The sequence below is a fragment of the Onychomys torridus genome, chromosome 14, assembly GCF_903995425.1.
Source record: "Onychomys torridus chromosome 14, mOncTor1.1, whole genome shotgun sequence".
In the NCBI taxonomy this organism is placed as follows: Eukaryota; Metazoa; Chordata; class Mammalia; order Rodentia; family Cricetidae; genus Onychomys; species Onychomys torridus.
The window spans coordinates 55932556-55952280 of NC_050456.1; the positions used below are offsets into that span (position 1 = coordinate 55932556).

At 41.1% G+C, this 19725-nt stretch overlaps 1 protein-coding gene across 1 annotated transcript in view; it reads right to left on the reverse strand.

Moving 5' to 3' along the window:
- Sptlc2 (serine palmitoyltransferase long chain base subunit 2) overlaps positions 1 to 19725 on the reverse strand; it is an 80534-nt gene that overhangs the window by 42794 nt on the left and 18015 nt on the right. Inside the window, exons 2-4 of the mRNA XM_036206601.1 lie at positions 18007 to 18201; positions 5475 to 5629; positions 3890 to 4038 (exon numbers count right to left, since the gene is read on the reverse strand). Coding sequence (XP_036062494.1) covers positions 3890 to 4038; positions 5475 to 5629; positions 18007 to 18201 — 499 coding nt within the window. The remainder of the gene's footprint in view (positions 1 to 3889; positions 4039 to 5474; positions 5630 to 18006; positions 18202 to 19725) is intronic.

Consider the following 19725-nt stretch of genomic DNA (forward strand, 5'->3'; position numbering starts at 1 on the left):
GCTCTGCCTCCCGAGTGCTGGGATTAAAGGCATGTGCCACCCGGCACTTTGGGGATTCAACCAATGTTTATGTATTCTTTAGCCCCACCATGAGTTTCTAAACAATGGAGTCTTTTTGGTTAGAAATCTTGAGAGAAGGAACTACACAAAAACACTGGGAACCGTAACAGCATCACACCTGACTGGCCCCACTGGTCCAGAGAACGAGGCAACAATCTCACTATTTTCAACCTCCAACATGGTAGTACCAGAACAACTAGTTGAGCAATGTATCACATAAAAGACAGTTTCTGACACCCTGATACCCAGGAGAGCAGTAGACAATGAGCTCTACATGAGGGATCTGTTACTGAGAGGAAGGTACAGGGAATAATCCAACTGGATAAGGGAAACAAAATTCCTGAAGTGGCCCCTCTCAGCCCCCAAATAAAGAAATACCAGAATGTAACTGTAAAGAGCAATCAGTTCAAACAAAAGCAGGAGTCAAGGTGGAATTACATCAAAGAAATACCTAAGAGTACACAGAGAGCTACAGAAAAGAACATGCTTCTCAAAGCTCCTCCTCTTGGGCTTGCCTGGTAAACTCAGAACTGAAAATGTGGGAAATTGCAGCTGAGGCTCCTCCAGCACTATACTGGCATGGATCTAAGAAACAAAGTGCACATGCTATGGCTGCAAAGCATGTTCTAAATCACTGCAAAGGGACTAGCTCATTGTTTACTTTACTGAGCTATTCGTTAATAAATGAAAACTTAGGACTTTTACATCAAAAATGTCCACATTACATGTAACCATACACTTGAAGAACAAAGCCAAACAAAATAAAACAAAAGAACAAAGCCAAGCCAGACGTGATGGCACAAACCTGTAATACCAGCAGTCAGCAGGCAGGTGTTGTCTAATATTATTTTAAGATGTGTTACATTTATTTATGCTGTGGAATATTTGTTTAAGGATGCAAAGATGTGTTGCATTCTTTTATGTTGCATTTATTTAACTCTGTGAAGCTATGTTACTTTGCCTGTCTAAAACACCTGATGATCTAATAAAAAGCTGAACAGTCAATAGTGAAGCAGGAGAAAGGATAGGCGGGGCTGGCAGACAGAGAGGATAAATAGAAGGAGAAATCTAGGGAGGCAGGATAGAGAAAAGGAGGAGAGGAGGATGCCAGGGGTCAGCAACACAGTCACACAACCGGCCACTGAGTAAGAAGAAAAGAAAGATATATGGAATAGAGAAAGGTAAAAAGCCCAGAGGCAAAACATAATTAAAGAGAAATGAGACAATTTAAGTTAGAAAAGCTGTCAAGAAACAAGCCAAGCTAAGGCCGGACATTCTTAAGAATCAGTCTCCATGTATTTATTTGGGAGCTGGATGGCAGGCCCCCAAAGAGTAAAGAGCAAAGAGTAAAACAAACAAAAAACTCCACAATCAACTACAGTCAAGAGTCAGAGGCAGGCAGATCTCTTGAGTTTGAGGCCAGCCTGATCTATGTAGTAAGTTCCAAAACAGCTACATAGTGAGACCCTGGCTCAAACAAACAAACAAAAAAACGTAACAAATGGACATGTAAGGATCCTTACAGGAGCTAAGAAAGCACACACTGGCCTCCCTCCAGTGTCTCAAAGAAGTGGAACAGAGAACCTCTGAAAATTTTAGAGGGAAAACCAAATACAGTTTAACATACTCTCTCAAGAACTGACTTTTAGTCGAAATTTCAGCTAAATATTTTCTAGAAAGAAGTACTTATATGTCTTGGCCCAGAGCAATGACATTCATATTTGAGAGTTGGGGATAAAAATCAAAGCATGAAAGCTACAGAAGTCTCCTAAGAAACTTTACTAATACTAATGGTGTTGTAAAGTTCTGTAGTGTGTAGTGTGTGCATATGGTCTGAAAAGTCTGAATGAATAAAGCAGGGGATATGAAAAGGTGCATAATTCTGTTTTCTTTTTAACTTTCTCTAATTTTAAATGCAGTATATTGAGAGAGTTACTGTGGCAGACGAAATTTGATGGGGATCCCTTTCTTCTCTTTGTACTGAGAGGTGGAGTGCCATCCCCAGAGCCTGTAAACCTGGGCTGGCTTAGGGACTAGCTTTGACAAAATGCAAAGTGGAGCTTCCTCTAGGAAGTGCTGCCAGGTAAGACATAATGCGCCAGGACCACCAAAGGAGCCCAAAACAGGGACAGGGAGAAGAGACAGAGTTTCTGTCACTCTAAGAAGCAGCAGCTTCACAGGTCTTGAGCCATTGAGTCCCACAGCCTGTAACAGTGTCAGGGATCCTGTGCACAAACCACCCAAGTGCACTTGCCAATCCCTAGACCCTGACAATCCTAGTGAATTATTGATTCAATTTACTCCTAAATATCAAAAAAGCTACTTATAACTTTAACAGTTAGTAGTTCTCTTAAAAAAAGGGGGAGACAGAATCTGAATCTGAAATCCACCTTTGAATTAAAATAAGTTTCTTTACATAAGATTGTCAGTCCTGGGAGCTGGAGAGGCGGTTCAGTGGTTAAGAGCACTGACGATGGTGTGCGCAAATTTAATTCCAGCAGTCAAAGAGGCAGGCAGATCTGAGTTCGAGGCCAGCCTGGTCTACAGAGAGAGATCCAGGACAGCCAGAGCTACAGAGAAACCCTGTCTCAAAACAAAACAAACAAAAGAGCACTGGCCGTTCTTCCAGAGGACCTGGGTTCAATTTCCAGCCCCTACATGGCAGCTCAGAGCTGTCTGTAACTCCAGTTTCAAGAGGTCCTACACCCTCATGCAGACATACATGCAGGCAAAACACCAATGCACAGAATAAACATTTTTAAAAAGATGGTTAATCTTCCACATTTTACAGATTTATAGCAATAGTTTACATTTACTGAGCATCTATTCTGTTCCAAGTGCTTTACATGAATTAGCTTATTTAATTCTCAAAACATATCTACAGGATAGTTTGCCAGTATGAAAGCACATTAGCTTTGAGAGTTCCCATGCAACAAGTTGTTGCAGAATATTATCTCAAGGTGTGTTACTTTTGTTTATGTTCTGGAACATTTGTTTAATAATGCAAAGATGTGTTTGATTAAATAAAATTCACCTGCAATCAGGAGGCTGCATCAGCAACTAGCTGACAGGAAGTGGTAAGGAGGAGCCAGGTGGAGAAAGAAGGGTTTGTAAGGAGGTTGCCAGGAGAACCATGAGAACTTTTTGGAGGTCATGAGCAAGGAGAGGAGGTGAGCTACTTGCTATTCAGCCTCCCTGAAGAGCAGAATTCCACCTTAACCTTTGAATCTTGAGTTCTTTAGAGGGGCAGAGATGTAGTTAAGTTCCCCTCATAACACTGGGCAATGGTAGCACACGCCTTTAATCCCAGCACTTGGGAGGCAGAGCCAGGAGAATCTTTGTGAGTTTGAGGCCAGGCTAGTCTACAGAGCGAGTCCAGGACAGGCACCAAAACTACATAGAGAAACTCCGTCTCGGGGAAAAAAACAAAAAGGTCCCTTCATAGCTTTGAAAGAGTTGGGAACAAAACTCGCTCCTGTTACGGTCCTTGCTGGAAGCGGTGGAGTTGCAGTTGCTGATTCGGACAGCCATGGCTTAACAGGCAGCAACAATTTATTAAATAGGACAACAATAAGTGGTACTTCTAAGATTTACAAAATCAATAAAATCCAACAAAGTCATAAATGAAACAAATACAAAAATTTGCTATGGACATATGTACATGTAACACATTGGAAACCATCTCAAAACGTGTTGTAAATATCAACATTAGCCATCACTTGAGGTAAAGAAAGTGTGTATTAGACCTGACCTAAGGCAAAAGGCAAATGTTTGTGTATTTCTTATACTAGCACTGTACGTGATTACTCACCCTTGAGCTCACACTTACCAATCTCCTGCCGAGTGCTGCACACTCCAGCTCCATACTCCTTAAGAACTTCGGCAGCTGCTTCCTGACATGATCCAGTGTTCCTCGCAAATCCAAGGTAGTTGTAGGAACCCATGTTTATAACACCTTTAATTATATTCCCTGTGTACCTGTGTTTCAATAGTATAGAACTTAATGATACTCACAGCATGCCTAACACTTAAGTGTGACATACACTGGTAACACAAAAGCACCATACACAGAAACAGAGACAACGCTATCTGTAGAGAAGCATGGCAAACTCACCACTAACAAAACCCAATGTGCACTGTGCACATGTATGAAATTCTCAGAGTAAAAATTATCTTTAAAAAACGTTAATTTATTAACAGTGATATATAGTTTTTTGTTTCTGTTTTTGTAAGACAGAGTTTCTCTGTTTAACAGTCCTGGCTGTTCTAGAATACACTCTGTAGACCAGGCTGGCCTCGAACTCACAGAGATCTGCCTGCCTCTACCTTCCAAGTGCTGGGATTAAAGGTGTGTGCCACCACCACTAGGCAACAGTGATAAAATTTTAAAGTGTGATAGCCAATATTGGCTTAAAACATTATAATAAACTAGACTTCATTCAGTACTTTCTTCTGGAGGGCAACTTGGTACTTCTTATTCACTGAAAGTTGTGCATGTTCTGACTCAGTAATCCCACATGTGAGCACGAGCATATGAGGATCCTTTAAGACCCACTGTCCTTCCCTTCCATAGGCCCAGGGACCAGTGATATTCCCCCATGATGGAAGCTCAGTCAGTAAGGACATCATGGTCCAGATGACTGATGGTTCCCCAACAACCCAAGCTAGAAGTAAAGTGCTGAAGCTTTAAGTGCCTAGGATCTGGGACTTACTAACATAAAATGGCTAGGGATGGCAGACCTACACTGTAGAATACCATTAGTCACTAAAGATAATGAACTTATACTGGATATACACATAGGCAAGATGTTGCCAGTATGTTAGCAAATAAAAAGAGCAAAGAATAATTCATAACATATGATCCCATTTTTGTGTATTAAAAAAGTGAGTTTGACAACAACCTGGTCTACAAAGTGAATTCCAGGACAGCCAGAGCTACATAGTGAGATCCTGTTTCAAAAAAACAAACAATGCTGGGCAGTGGTGGCAGCGGTGGCAACAGCGCACACCTTAATCCCAGCACCCAGCAGGCAGAGGCAGGTGAATCTCTGAGTTTGAGGCCAGCCTATCTGCAGGACAGCCAGGGCTACACAGAGAAACCCTGTCTCGAAAAATCAAAAAAAAAGGGAAAGAAACCAAACAAGAAAACAAAAACAAAAGAATAAATGAAACAGGAAAAAAGATCTTAAGTTTCAATGAGGGTTGTGGGTGTAGCTCACAGGTACAACGCTTGCCCAGCCCAGCATATCTAAGAGCCTGTATTTAAATCCCAGCACTCCCTCCAAAAAATAGTCCAAGAACAATGAACAGTATTGCCAGGAAACTAATCATACTGTACTTTCAGCTGCTGCCTTTGCTTTGAGAGAATACTCATATTCTTTTGTTGCTAAGAAGAATTTGCAAACATGACTCACTTGAATGACCAGTTATAGTCATGGGACTTTCTCTCCATGATATCCACCCTGGCTCCAGGCACACTACAGATAGGTCGGTTCCAGTTGTCTCTTATTCTCATGTAGAGGTTTCTTGTATAGAAGTTCTCGAAATCCTGATACAATGACACAAAGTCCTGCAACAAATAGTGAGGCAGTGTAAATTTAACTAAGGTATTTACAGAAAAGTCTTACAACTTTTCATACCTCAGAATGATGTCAATCAATCATATTTAATTAACTGACAGAGCAAAAATACATTTGGAGAGGCACTGACTCTCTATTTCAAGTCTTTTTGATCAGGGAAAAGTCACTTAGCTCCATTTCATGATTTCTAATAACTAAAACACACAAACAGAGAACTAACACTTAACTTAGAGTCGGACTCACAGAAATAAAAACCAGTCATGTAATTCCGCCATTAAGTCACTTCCCTTCCTAATGATCTGGAGAAAACTGCCCTCCCTCCTGTTTCTCCCACAATAAAGTAGGGGAAGAGGCCAGAAAAAAACCTTTATAATCCCAGTTGAAAAGGAGAAAATACAAAAATACCTAAAATTAAGATTTTTTTTTAATCCTATGCTCAAGGATCAAACATCCCCTCCAAAAAAGGTTAAAAACCCACTAAAATGTACATTAGATTAAGTCTTTGGCCTTGGATTTTTCCTATTAGATAAGAGTTAAGAAAAATATATTCTGGGCTGGAGAGATGGCTTGTTCCACTTGCAGAAGACCCAGGTTCAGTTCCTAGCACCCCCATCAGGCAGCTCACAAACACCTGTAACTCCAGCTGCAAGGGATCCAAGCCTTTGCCCTGACATGCAGATACGTACGCATAAGCACACACATACACATAATTCAAAACAATACCCACAAACAAATAATCCTCTGGAGGCAGTGGCAGGTTGATTTCTGAGTTTGAGGTCAGCATGTCCCAGGACAGCCAGAGCTACACTGTGAGACCCTATCTGAAAACAAAAAAGTTCATTCTGAAAATGGAGTCCTAGCCCACAGTTTTTAGTCTCCTTTCTTCTAGGATTAAATTTAAGTCTGTAAAAAGTTAAGTCACGGGCTGGAGAGATGGCCAATTCCCAGCACCCACATGGTGGTGGCTCACAACCATCTGTAATGAGATCTGGCGCCCTCTTCTGTGTACATGATAAATAAATACATCTTTTAAAAAAAGAAACAGTTAAGTCACAGTAGAGCCAAAATGAATACACAGTACTATTCCCATGTCAATATAAACTCTACCTGGAACAGCATGATCAGTCCATATGTGATCTACTTCAACTTCCAGTTCTCCAAGTTAAACGGTGACCCAAACAGAAAGAACATGGAAATTCTGTAATCTGAACCTCACTGAGCTGGCAGCCATCAGGTCTGGGCTTGTTGTCAAACTACATTGATCTGTTCAGTAAATCTATCCAAAGTATTTTTAAAACCATATGCTTCATATTTAAAAAGACTCTAAAAAATTCTAAAGCAAAAAGAAAGAAAGAAAGAAAGAAAGAAAGGAAGGAAGGAAGGAAGGAAAGGAAGGAAGAAAGAAAGAAAGAAAGTCAAAAGAGAGGAAAAACATTCTAAAGCAACCTTTCATTGATTTGGACTCTAAAGTGCCTAAGACCTAAGCCTCTTAGTAGATATCATCTCTTTAGACATCTAGAAGAATTCTTCAAATGTGAAGAATAGACCATCTCTCTCATAATTCCTTCTAATACTTACCTTTTTCTTAAGGCAAAAATCAACCACCTTCACATCCTACCATCTCTATCATTGTTCTGAGAAAACAAAGACTACTGGGGCTGGAGAGACGGCTCAGCATTTCAAAGCACTTGCGGTTTTTGAAAGGACCAAGGCAGTTCCCAGCAGTTACAACTGTAACTCCGATTCTAGGAGAGCCAATGCCCTCTGAACACGGTGCAGAGACATTCGCAAGCAAGGAACTCATACATATTTTAAAGTATATAATAATGTGTCTGTCACAACTGAAGGTTAATCATTTAAATCATCTGTTCCCTTTGATCATCTCCCCTTCCATCAAGAACACCAGCTGAGCCGGGCGGTGGTAGCGCACACCTTTAATCCCAGCACTGGGAGGCAGAGGCAGGCGGATCTCTGTGAGTTCGAGGCCAACCTGGTCTCCAAAGTGAATCCCAGGAAAGGTGCAAAACTACACAGAGAAACCCTGTCTCAAAAAACCAAACCAAAACAAAACAAAACAAAAAAAAACAAAAAAAAAAACACCTCAAATTCTAATTAAATATTTTACTTTGACTATTATTCACCATGTATTTTTTTCCAAAAGGAAACAAACACACACACACACACACACACACACACACACACACACACACCTTCACACTGACTAGAGTAACAGCACCCACTCATATTCTGTTGCTTTGGAGACATGGTCTCAAATTCATCATGTAGCCAAGGACGACGTTGACTGTCTCCACCTCTTGAGTGCTGAGATGACAGCACACCCAGTTTATGTGATGGTGGGACTGAACTAAGGGCTCTGTGCATAGTAGGCAAGCCCTCTATTATTAACTGAGCTACATCCCCAGTCTCTAACCTCTTCTAGTGAAACTCAGTACTGATCATCTCTTATTCATTTTTAACTAGTGTGTACACATGCATGTACACATATTTACATGTGTGGGTATGCATGCCACAGCATTTGTGGAGGCCGGAAGACAGCTTCTTGGAGTTGAATCTCTCCAAGGTCAAGCTGGATCCAATTCAGGTCACTAAACTTGCATGACAAGAGGCTTCCACACTGAGCCATCTCACCAGTCCTTTAGACACAGTATTTATGATTTTTTTTTTTAATGAAGCAACTGTTTTAAAGATTTATTTATTTATTATGTATACAGTGTTCTGCCTGCATGTATCCCTGCAGGCCAGAAGAGGGAACTAGATCTCATTGCAGATGGTTGAGAGCCACCATGTGGTTGCTGGGAATTGAACTCAGGACCTCTGGAAGAACAACCAGTGCTCTTAACCTCTGAGCCATCTCTCCAGCCCCTTATGGATATTTTTTGCTCTACAAAAATGTTAAATACAAAGAATTAAGGGATTTGGTGTTGTGTCTTGCATATTTGAAGAATCCTTTCTGTGATCAGCTATTTTAAACAACTAAAATAGCTATTTCATTCAACTGTTTTCTAAACACTGCACATTAATATTCAAGTATGAACTCTAAATATTTGAAGGAACTGTTTTCTCACAGGCATATTTTTATTAGCAACCAAAAAAAAAAGTTTTAAATATATCAACATGGAATAAAACAAAAACAATCCCCCTGAGGCTGGATCATTACCAAAAGCCAAGACAGTTGGAAAAGGGTTGCAGGCTGGAGCATGGCAGAACTTCACCTCTCCATCCTGAACTAAACAGGGACAACTAGTGACATATGCTATCTGTGATTAAGAGAGGAGTGAGTTCAAATCTTCCAACAGAGAACTTCATGATAAAGCATCTCCTTATAGCAGCAAGGGAGCACAGCAAGTCCCTGAGATGGACCAGCATATTAAAACAGAAGATACAGCAAGCGATGTCAAGTCCTATAGCAATGGAACACAATGGCAACAGAGGGACTCGGATCAAATTTAGTTTCTCTTGACACCTACCTAAGTTCTATGGGCAGCTAACCAGATTCCATGAAGCTTAGCCCAGAAGAGAAATTGCTACTGAGCACCTCAGTTCCAGACAATCAAAATCTTGTACCTTTGATATTCTAGGACTAAGGTTAAAATAGGGGACTTGGTTCATCAAGATGGCTCAGTAGGTAAAGGCACTTGCTACTAAGCATGACTACCTCCCCAGAACTCACATGGAAGGAGAGAACCGACTCCTGCATGTTTTTCTCTGACTTCCATACACATGCTAAGCATGTCCCCCATAAACAAATATGTGTAATTTAAGATTTTTTAAATGAGGACTTAGCTTTTCATTAATTTATTTATCAAATATAATTAAATGTAGACTTGAAATATGTTGCTGAATTCTAAGAACAAAGTGGGTTGGTCCCTCTTTAAACAATGGAATCCTATCATTTCTATCCTACTTAACCATTTCCCTTCATTCTCTCCTACTCACTGTAGAGTGACTTTAGTGAGGGCTGACCTATAGTCATGATGCTCAGTCACTGAACCAACATTTACTAGTAATTCCTTCCAGGTACGAACTGGGCATGGAGGATAAGGTAAGCAAGCACAATTTCTAAACTCCCTGAGGTCTCTGCAAGGCATATAGGTACACAAGCATAGTGGATGCCTGGTATGATAAAGTATGTACTATGAAGGGATCCCTGCTCAGAGATGGGGAAGGGTATCTAGTCAGTACAGACAAGTCCAAGAAGCCTTTAAGGATGTATTCTTCATGGATGTTCTTCCTAAAACTCCTCGCTAGCACAAATAGAAAGAACCATATAATCTTGAGATGATATGCTATACTGTTAGTCTTGAAGCTTTCATCAGTTGAGATTCCTTTACTCAAGAGGAAAACTCAAACTCATGGACTTGCTAACTAGGGATCATGGTAAACACTAACAAAAGTAATCTGAGGTCATCTTATTAAAAAGCCAGTAAATATCCTTTAGTAGTCTATTTAAGGCAAGTCTTTGAGAAAACATGCTACATTGTTCAGAACAAAGGGATCTCACCTAGTCTAGTGTCTATGCAGACCTTCCTTATAATCACAGAGGAAAAGATGGGAGCTATCACTGTGAGACAAAACTTTCCAACTGGTTTTGTCCACCGTGTGCAATTCTGTCCCACCATAGGTATCCATACATTGTTACATGACAATGAGGTGGAAAGAGAAATAATTCTATTATTTATGACATACTGGGGCACTTGCCAATTGCTTTACATATACATGCTTTTCTACATACCTGAATATCCCTGTACCCTCTTATAGAAGATATTGTTTCTCCAGCTTTCAGAAAGGATGAATTTTTTTTCTGTTAAGTAACCAGCTAGAGTCAGAATGTGAACTGGATTTTTTAATTACACACACACACACACACACACACACACACCCCACTGAATCTCCAGACACTCTTCCGATCAGGCTATGGAAGTGGTGTGATGTGATTCGTACAAATATCTGTAAGGCAGAGCCACGGTTTTTCCTTTTACACCAGTGCAGGTAACCTGCATACAAATCCATAGCAGCCCCTCACACTGGCAACCAGCCAGGTTCCACATTCCAAAACATGACACTTGTGGCAACAGCAGTTTCCAAATCTGGAGTGACTTCTTACCTGACAGTCCTATCCAGTCCTCTGCAATGTTATAAACATGTGGCTCCCTCTCCACTTCAGTGGCCTACAGTAATGGAGGCTAATTCCAATGCAACTAAACAATATCAACACATTCTCTATAATTACTAGTTGAGAAATATTTAATAAGTTGTCTATAGTTATAGATTAAAAGAATAAAATTTAAATAACGTGCTGTTGGCCAACCACGAAGTATCAAGGCTGAAATGGAAACCCTAGTAGCATTTCAAACTAGCAGCCATTGGTAGTAAAGCTACACTTATTCCAAGAAAAGTCTTCAGTGCCAGTTCTAACTCAACAATTTTTGTTAATTTTAGAGCCCAGGTATTATGGTTTGGACCAAATATCTCCAAAAGGCCCTTAGCAGCCTGAGTGGGAAGTTGTGAACCTTCAGCAGGTAGAACCTCATGGAAGGATCATGGGAGTATGACCTTCAAGGGGATGGTGAGATCCTGGCCTTGGTTCTTCCTTTGCTTTCTGGCTGCCATATAGTGAGCAGATCTGCTCCGCCAAGGACTCCCTTATCATGCCTGACGGAAGGTTCATAAACAACAGAGCTAAAAAGCTCTTCAGTCACTGAGCCTCCATCAACAGTTTTTCCTTTGAAGTTGTTTGTCTAAAGTTCTTTTAATCACAGTGAAGGACACACTAGGGTACAAATTTCAATATATCAAAAGACAAAAATTCTCTCAAACACAAACATTTGAGGCAAATAACATTTGCTTTGATGTTGGGATAACATGCTCAGAAATATGTCGACATCAAGACAATTTAGAGTTTTAACCTTGACTTTTTGTAGAGTGAAGGAATGAAGAAGAATGCATAAAACTATTGGAATCATGAAATAGCTTCATGTTTATGTAAATCTTGGATAAGTAAAGAAAATAGAATGGAAAAGATAAAAATCTATTAAAAGCAGGCAGAGGCAGGCAGATCACTGAGTCTGAGGTCAGCGTGGTCTGGAGACAGTCTCAAAAAAATTAAAAACCAACAACATGGGGCTGGAGACATGGCTCTGGGCTTAAGAGTACTAGCTGCTCTTCCAGAGGACCTGGTTTGTTTTCTGCACTCACGTGGCAGTTGACAGCAGTACCAAAGAATTCCATACCCTTTTCTGGCCTCTGAGGGTTCTGCAACCATGAGATACACAGATATAACATGCAGGCAAAACACCCATACACATAAAATAAGTGAATGGCTCAGACAGAATTTAGCCCCCAAACCTCGCTACTCTGCAGCATTCTCTCTACAACCCTGGAGCAGCCTAGAAGCTGGTCTCTCAGACTACAGTAACAAAGGAAGTGACTGAGATTGGGCTAAACCCTAAGATCAACTGAACTCTTCAGAGACCTTATCTCCAAAGAGGAGGAGGGTAGTTCTGTAGGAAATAACGGAATGCAACAGAGGAGAATATCCATTACAGGAGTCAAGCCACAACCAGGCTAGATGCAAGCCTGGATGCCTACAAGTGGGCATTAGAGGACCAGCCAGTAGTAAATCACTCATTACCTCTGTCAAGCCCCATTGAATGGCTGAATTCAAGTGGTGGAGTTCACCACATTTTACATACATACACACACACACACACACACACACACATATATTTTTTGAGACAGGTTTTTGGTTTCTCTATGTAACAGCCTTGGCTGTTGACCAGACCAGGCTGGCCTCGAACTGCCGCCTGCCTCTGCCTTTCCAGTGCTGGTATTAAAGGCATGTGCCACCAAGCCTGGCTACCCTTTAGGATTTTTGATAACAAAGTGTGGCATTTTCAAAATACTATAGAGATGACAGGTGAGGTGGCCCATGCATGCTGTAGAGACAGGTGAGGTGGCCCACGCCTGTAATCCCAGCAGGATTGGGAGGCTAAGGCAGGAGGACTGAAAGCAAGCTCAAGGTCAGCTTGTACTATACAGCAAATTCCAATCCAGGCTACATACTGAAACCCTGTCTCCAAAAGCTCTAGAGAAATAAACATAACTTCAGCATAGCCTAAAATCTAAAGAAACTTCAATGTTGATTCTGAAATTACAATTGAGAGATCTGGAAATTCTATTACCATTTATTTAATGTATTTCTTCATTTTGAATACACCTTCCTAATGCTGTGACCCTTTAATACAGGTCCTCATGTTGTGGTGACCCCAACCACAAAATTATTTTTGTTGCTACTCCATAACTATAATTTTGCTACTGTTATGAATTGTAATGCAAATAGCTGATATGTAACCACTAAAGGGGTTGTGACCCACAGGTTGAGAAGCACTAATCTAAGGAGTAACTCAGATCATCACATAAGAACCAGTGATTTATACTTTTACATTCACAGTTAATAGTAAAACACAGATCCAAATTGTTACATGCAAAGAAAATCTCAATTAACAGTTGAAGCCTAAGCCAGCACTCGGGAGGCAGAGGCAAGTGGATCTCTGTGAGTTCAAGGCCAGCCTGGTCTACAAAGTGAGTTCCAGGAAAGGCGCAAAGCTACACAGAGAAACCCTGTCTTGAACCCCCCCTCCAAAAAAAAAGTCGAAGCCTAGAGATCCAAACATCACAACTTTTCAGGTGGAAGGGACAGGGAGACAATATACTATACAGCTGCTCCAAACATAGCCCCAATAGAAGATGGGGAGACAGAGGACTGCACACCAATATTGGCACTACAGTAGATGGACAAGTTGCTGTATTTCCTGCAGAAATTATACTTACATCATTTCTCCCTTCCCTTTCCTCCCTCCAAAGCCTCCCATGTTCTCTTTCAAAGTCATGGCCTCTTTTTTAGTTGTTAATATGTGTCAAATATGTCATTCAACTAATACAAAATACAACAAACTGTTGTAAACTCCTTTCTTAGCATGACCATGTAGTTTAGCTGTGTCCAAAGCAGCACACTTCATTTCCCTGTGAGGAAGCGTAACACAGTGCATGCTTGTGCTCGTTCACTGTCTCCTGTTTTTCTCTAACATCCCCCCTCCCCCTTCTCTGGGGGGAATGGTTTTGACACAGAGTTTCTCCATGTAACCCTGGCTGTCCTGGATCTCTCTCTACAGACCAGGTTAGCCTGGAACTCAGAGGTCCACCTGCCTCTGTGCTGGCATTAAAGGTATTCAACCACTATGCCTGGCTACTGTTTTGAAATGGAATGAGGAAGACACTTGGGTTGTAGCTATGAACGCAGCTACCTCAGTCGCAAAAGACAATGGCAACTGCATGATGCCAGCAGACTTTGCCTCCCTTTGCAGTTTAACTGGTAAGTCTGCCTGCTGTTTTCACCAGAGCGTGACACCTGTCCTCAGAACAAATGATGCTTTCCCTCAAAAAGATGAACTTTTAAGAGAATGAAAACTGCTGTTTCCAACAGAAGAGTCCTATTGAAATGAATTTGATTACTTTAGAGAAATCCTTTACAAACTGTAGAAACAAATGTCCTCTTTACTGACCCCCCAGTTCCTCTTACTAATTCCTCTATGAATTACTCCCTGACTGACCTCAGGATGAGCAGAAACTTTCTGTTTTGCATTTTAATACAACTATTTACTTCTATGTTTTTGCAAAGGAAAGATTTATGTGTATACGTTTCCTCAACAAAATTAGAATCTACTTAAGAAAATCTGTGTCCTATTTTTTCCACATAAAGTTAAATATACATAAGTAGCACCCAATAATTAAACTATAAACTTACCCTCCAGAAATACAAAACAATATCCAAAGAAGGATTCATTCACAAAGTAACCCAGATTCATTGTTGCAATTTCTCATCAGCCACCACACTCTTGAGTACCAGCTGCACAAGCCCATGATGGCTCCCCTGCTCAAACACTGCTCAGGTCTCCCACTGCCCCCTCATTTGTCATTCAAAATTCATATATCATATTTCAGGTCCTCCCAAATATTCCTCATGCAGTTACTACAAAACTTTAGCTACCATCACTCACAATCCCCTTCAGTTTGGCCCAACAGAAAGTGAACACACAAATGAACCGTGGTACAGCATGGTAAGTGGCTAACTAAACTAACTGAGTGAACAAAGCCAGCACTTCTGTGGATTCACTCTGGGTAGATGCACTCAGCTAGAAGAGGAAAGTCACATGTGTTCAGGTTTCTAATCATAAAAATTGGTTTTGTCTACTTGATTAAGTTATAAATATAGGGCTTTACTGTCCTGTCTTTTTTAAAAATAAAAAAATTAAAAAAAACTTTTTCTTAAAAAATGGTTTTTTGTTATATTGTTGTTGTTGTTCTAAGGCTTATTTATTTACATTTTATGTGTATGGGTGTTTTACCTGCATGTATATCTGTGTACCACATGACCATATGAGTAGCCTGTAGAAGAGGCCACAAAAGGGTATTGGATCCCCTCGAACTGGAATTATGGATGGTTGTGAACAACCATGAGTGCTGAGAATCAAACCCAGGATCCCTGGAAAGAGAGCAGCCAGTGCTCTTAACCACCAAAACCTTTCGCTAACCCTGTAAACACATTTAAAAAAAAAATTTTTTTTTAAGTTTTTTGAGACAGGGTCTCTCTATGTAGTAGTCTTGAAACTCTTTATGTAGACCAGGCTGACCTTGAAATCAGAGATCCTCCTGCCTCTGCCTCTCAAATTGCTGAGACTAAGTGTCTGTACTACCATACCTGGCCTGAAAAAAAAAACACATTCTTAATGAAATTATCTTGTAGGCATTTCAGGGCCATGTGTAGAGAGGTCAACTTGGGAGGCCAGACTGGAAAGCAAGTACAAACTGATTGAGATGAAAGAGAAGGACACCTGATCTTGAGTTCTCAGGGGTCTGAATTTTCCTTTCTTTTTTAAAATTTTGTTTATTTTATGTGCTTGGGTGTTTCGTTTACATGTATGTATGTGTACCCATGTGTGCCTGATGCCCTTGAAGGTCAGAGAATGGCATTGGACCAGGTATGGCAGTGCATGCCTTTAATCCCAACACCGGCAGATCTGAGTTGGATGCCAGCCTGGTCTACGTCGTCACAAGACAGCCAGGGCTATGTAGAGACCGAGTCTCAAAAAAATAAATAAGTAAATAAATAGAAAATTAGAAGAAAAAAAAAAAAAAAAAGCCGGGCAGTGGTGATGCATGCCTTTAATCCCAGCACTCGGGAGGCAGAGGCAGGCGGATCTCTGTGAGTTCGAGGCCAGCCTGGTCTCCAAAGCAAGTTCCAGGAAAGGTGCAAAACTACATAGAGAAACCCTGTCTTAAAAAACAAAAAACAAAAAAAAAAAAAAACAAAAAACAAAAAAAAAAAGATGGCTTTTGGGTCTGTGGGACTGGAGTTACAGATGCAAGATTGTCCATGTGGATACTAGGACTTAGACCAGGGCCCTCTAAAGAGTAGCTGAGCCATTATCCACAGCCCCAAGGGACCTGAGTTTTCTTTCAATCCATGTATAAATACATTGATTAGGTCTGTTTTCCTAATAACTGACAAGGGCCTCTATTCTTCCCCAGGGTCTTGTTATGTGGCCCAGGTTGAACTCTGATCTTGTGCAATCCCTCAGCCTCCACCTCTCAAATAGCTTAAGCACACCAGGCATGCACTGCCATACCTGGCCCAATGCTTTTTTGTTTTGTTTTGTTTCTGAGACAGAGTCTCATTCAATAGTCCAGTTTGGCCTGAAACTCACAATTTAGCCAAGGATGTCTTTGAACTCATAGCAACCCTCCTGCCTCAGGCTACCAGGAGCTGGCATTACAGACATGAGCCACCATGCCTATCTTTCCTGCTTTTCCAAAAAGTGCTCTCTCTTTCTTTACTGGCTCCTCAATGAGAGATGGTATTACCACTCCATATCTGACTCTCTCCATGTCCCACAAGGATAAGAACATTGTAAACAATAAAAAAGCTAATAGCATGCGCTAGGGAAATACTTGGTCAGCCACGCGTAAGTTGCCATGCTCCAATGGATGTCCCACACTCAAGCACATACAGGTAGCACTAACTGGATGTAGTGGAATATTTAAAAAAAGAAAAAGGATATAAAGCTGTGAGGGGGCCCAAGGAGAATGAATAGAAGGGGAAAGGTGTGTGTGTGTGGGGGGGGGGGTGTTAGATACAATCATAACACATTGTATGAAATTCTCAAAGAATAAATTTAAAAATTTTTTCAACCCTGGGTGTTTTTTAGGAATAGGTAACACGTGTGCATTGTATAAAGTTATAAAGGTCTATATAGAAATATTCTGAGAAGCGTGGCCTGAAGTGAATCTGATCTTTCACTACCCCTCAATTTACTAAGAGCCTTTGCTGCTGTAGACACACTGGCCTATCCACATTCAGCTTGGGGACATGTTTGTTTAGGGACAGGCACTGACCTGTAAACTGGACAACTATGTCCAATGTATCCAATCCAGTCTCTACAGAACATTATAAACACAATACAGGATCAAAGTTTGAACATTCCTGCCGCCACCACATAATCTATAACACTAGTCAACTTTTAGACACACTGCTTGTGATTTTTGCTTTCTAACCTATGAAACTAGCTTCATTAAGTTGTAGTGTGGTTAAGTTACAAAAGTTAAATGATGCACGGCGGTGGTAGCACACACCTTTGATCTCAGCCTTTAATCCCAGCACTTGGGAGGCAGAGCCAGATGGATCTCTGTGAGTTCGAGGCCAGCCTGGTCTACAGAGCGAGATCCAGGAAAGGTACAAAGCTACACAGAGAAACCCTGTCTCGGGGGGAAAAAAAAAAAAAGAGTGAGCTCCAGGACAGCCAAACTACAGAGAAACCTGTCTCAAAAAGGGAAAAAACAGTTCAATACTTGGCTCTTTGTCGTCTCAGATGTTTATCTACATATGAGCATTGCGCCTGCAAGTTTGTACATGGATCCGCAGGTGCAGTTGTGAGCCCCCACATGGATGCTGGGAACTGAACTCAGGTCCTCTGCAAGAACAAATGCTCTTAGCCACTGAGCATCTCTCCAGCCCCAAATGATTTGCTCTTTTCACACCTTCCACATTGTCTTTGGCTTTCCTTGTGGATTATTTCCACAAAGTTTTTGTTACACTGACTATGTGGTTTCTGCTTTGCTTGGAGACAGTCTCACTCTGTATCCCAAGCTGGACTCAAAGTCACAGCAATCCTCCTGTGTCAAAGTTTAACTCCATGTGCTCAAGTTTCCACTTAGTGGGGAAAGCTGTGAAAATGACAACATTTCCATGAACGGATCTACGGAACAGAACCAGAGACTCCCTGACAATTACCTTTTGTTCTTCTCTTTCTGTTGCATGGTGGCACTTTTCAATTCTCCAGTGCCTCAAGAAATCTCGAAGATATCCAAAGAGGGTGAGGACCCCATACCCCACATATGTGAGCACAGCAACCAGCATGGGTGTTTCTTCAAAAACTTCATTAAACGGTCTTTTATACAGTCCTCCATTTTCTGTAACATGATGAATCTAAAAGAGCAATCAGAAATGTGTGTTGAAATGACAGCAAGAAAAAAAATTTTCTACTGAAAAATCTCAGTCCTGAGAGATTTGTAGAACACTATATGTTGGGAAACACTAAGACCATGCTTCCTTTTAAGAGAAATGATTCAAGAGTCATTTATGAACAACAAAAGGCGAGGTGGTCATCAGAAAGGACAGTCAACAATGTCTAACACTGATTTTATCATAATCTGATTTTCTGAAACAGATTCTAAACACACTATTATTCCAGGGAGCATGATTTCCTTTGTCCTAATAAAGAAAATAAAAATATATAAAGAGACAGCCTAGTCTAAAAAACACTGTCTTAGTGTGGTGATATATTGTGTACCCTAATAAAATTTGCATGAAAAATCAGAGGACGAAACAAGCCACTAGATTAAACACAGAAGCCAGGCAGTGGTGGCACACACACCTTTAATCCTAGAACTCAGGAGGCAAAGATCACTTCTGGATCTCTGAGTTCAAAGCCACCCTGGACTACATGAGACTGACTTAGTCTAGGAGAGAAACAGAGCCAGGCAGTGGTGGCACACACACCTTTAATCCTAGCACTCAGGAGGCAAAGATCCCATCTGGATCTCTGTGAGTTCAAAGCCACCCTGGACTACATGAGACTGACTTAGTCTAGGAGAGAAACAGAGCCAGGCAGTGGTGGCACACACACCTTTAATCCTAGCACTCAGGAGGCAAAGATCCCATCTGGATCTCTGTGAGTTCAAAGCCACCCTGGACTACATGAGACTGACTTAGTCTAGAAGAGGAAACAGAGCCAGGCAGTGGTGGCACACACCTTTAATACCAGTACTTGGGAGTCACACTCCTTTAATCCCAGCACTAGGAAAGAAGTAATATGGCTGGGCGGAGAAAGGTATATAAGGCTAAGGAGACAGGAAATAAAGCCATTTTGGCTAGAGGGCTTCTACGGCTCGAAGCTTTTTGGCTGGACCCCTTTCGGATGAGGATTCAGAGGCATTCAGTCAGAGGATTCTTCGAGTTGGTGAGGTGAGACGTGGCAGTGGCTTGTTCCTTTGTTTCTCTGATCTTTCAGCATTTACCCCAATATCTAGATCCAGGTTTTTATTATAAGACCATTTTAGCAATTTGTGTTATACATTAGCTCACCAACAAAGCAATCACATGTCCAAAAGTAAACTCAGTTTTATAATACAAAAGAATGTGTAAATTTTTTACTACCAGCCTTTTTTTTTTTTTTTTTTTTTGGTTTTTGGTTTTTGGAGAAGGGTCTCTGTATAGCCCTGGTTGTCCTGGAACTAGGTCTGCAGACCAGGGTGGCCTTGAACTCACAGAGATCCACCTGTCTCTGTCTCTGAGTGCTGCGATTAAAGGCATGCGTAACCAACCACTGCCTGGTCGTACCAGTCATTCTTAAAGCCACTCAACTACAGTACTTCAAATGACTATCGGCACTGGCTGTAGAAGGTGCCTCTAAACTTTCCCCAGCGATAATGCCCACACAGAGTCAAAGGA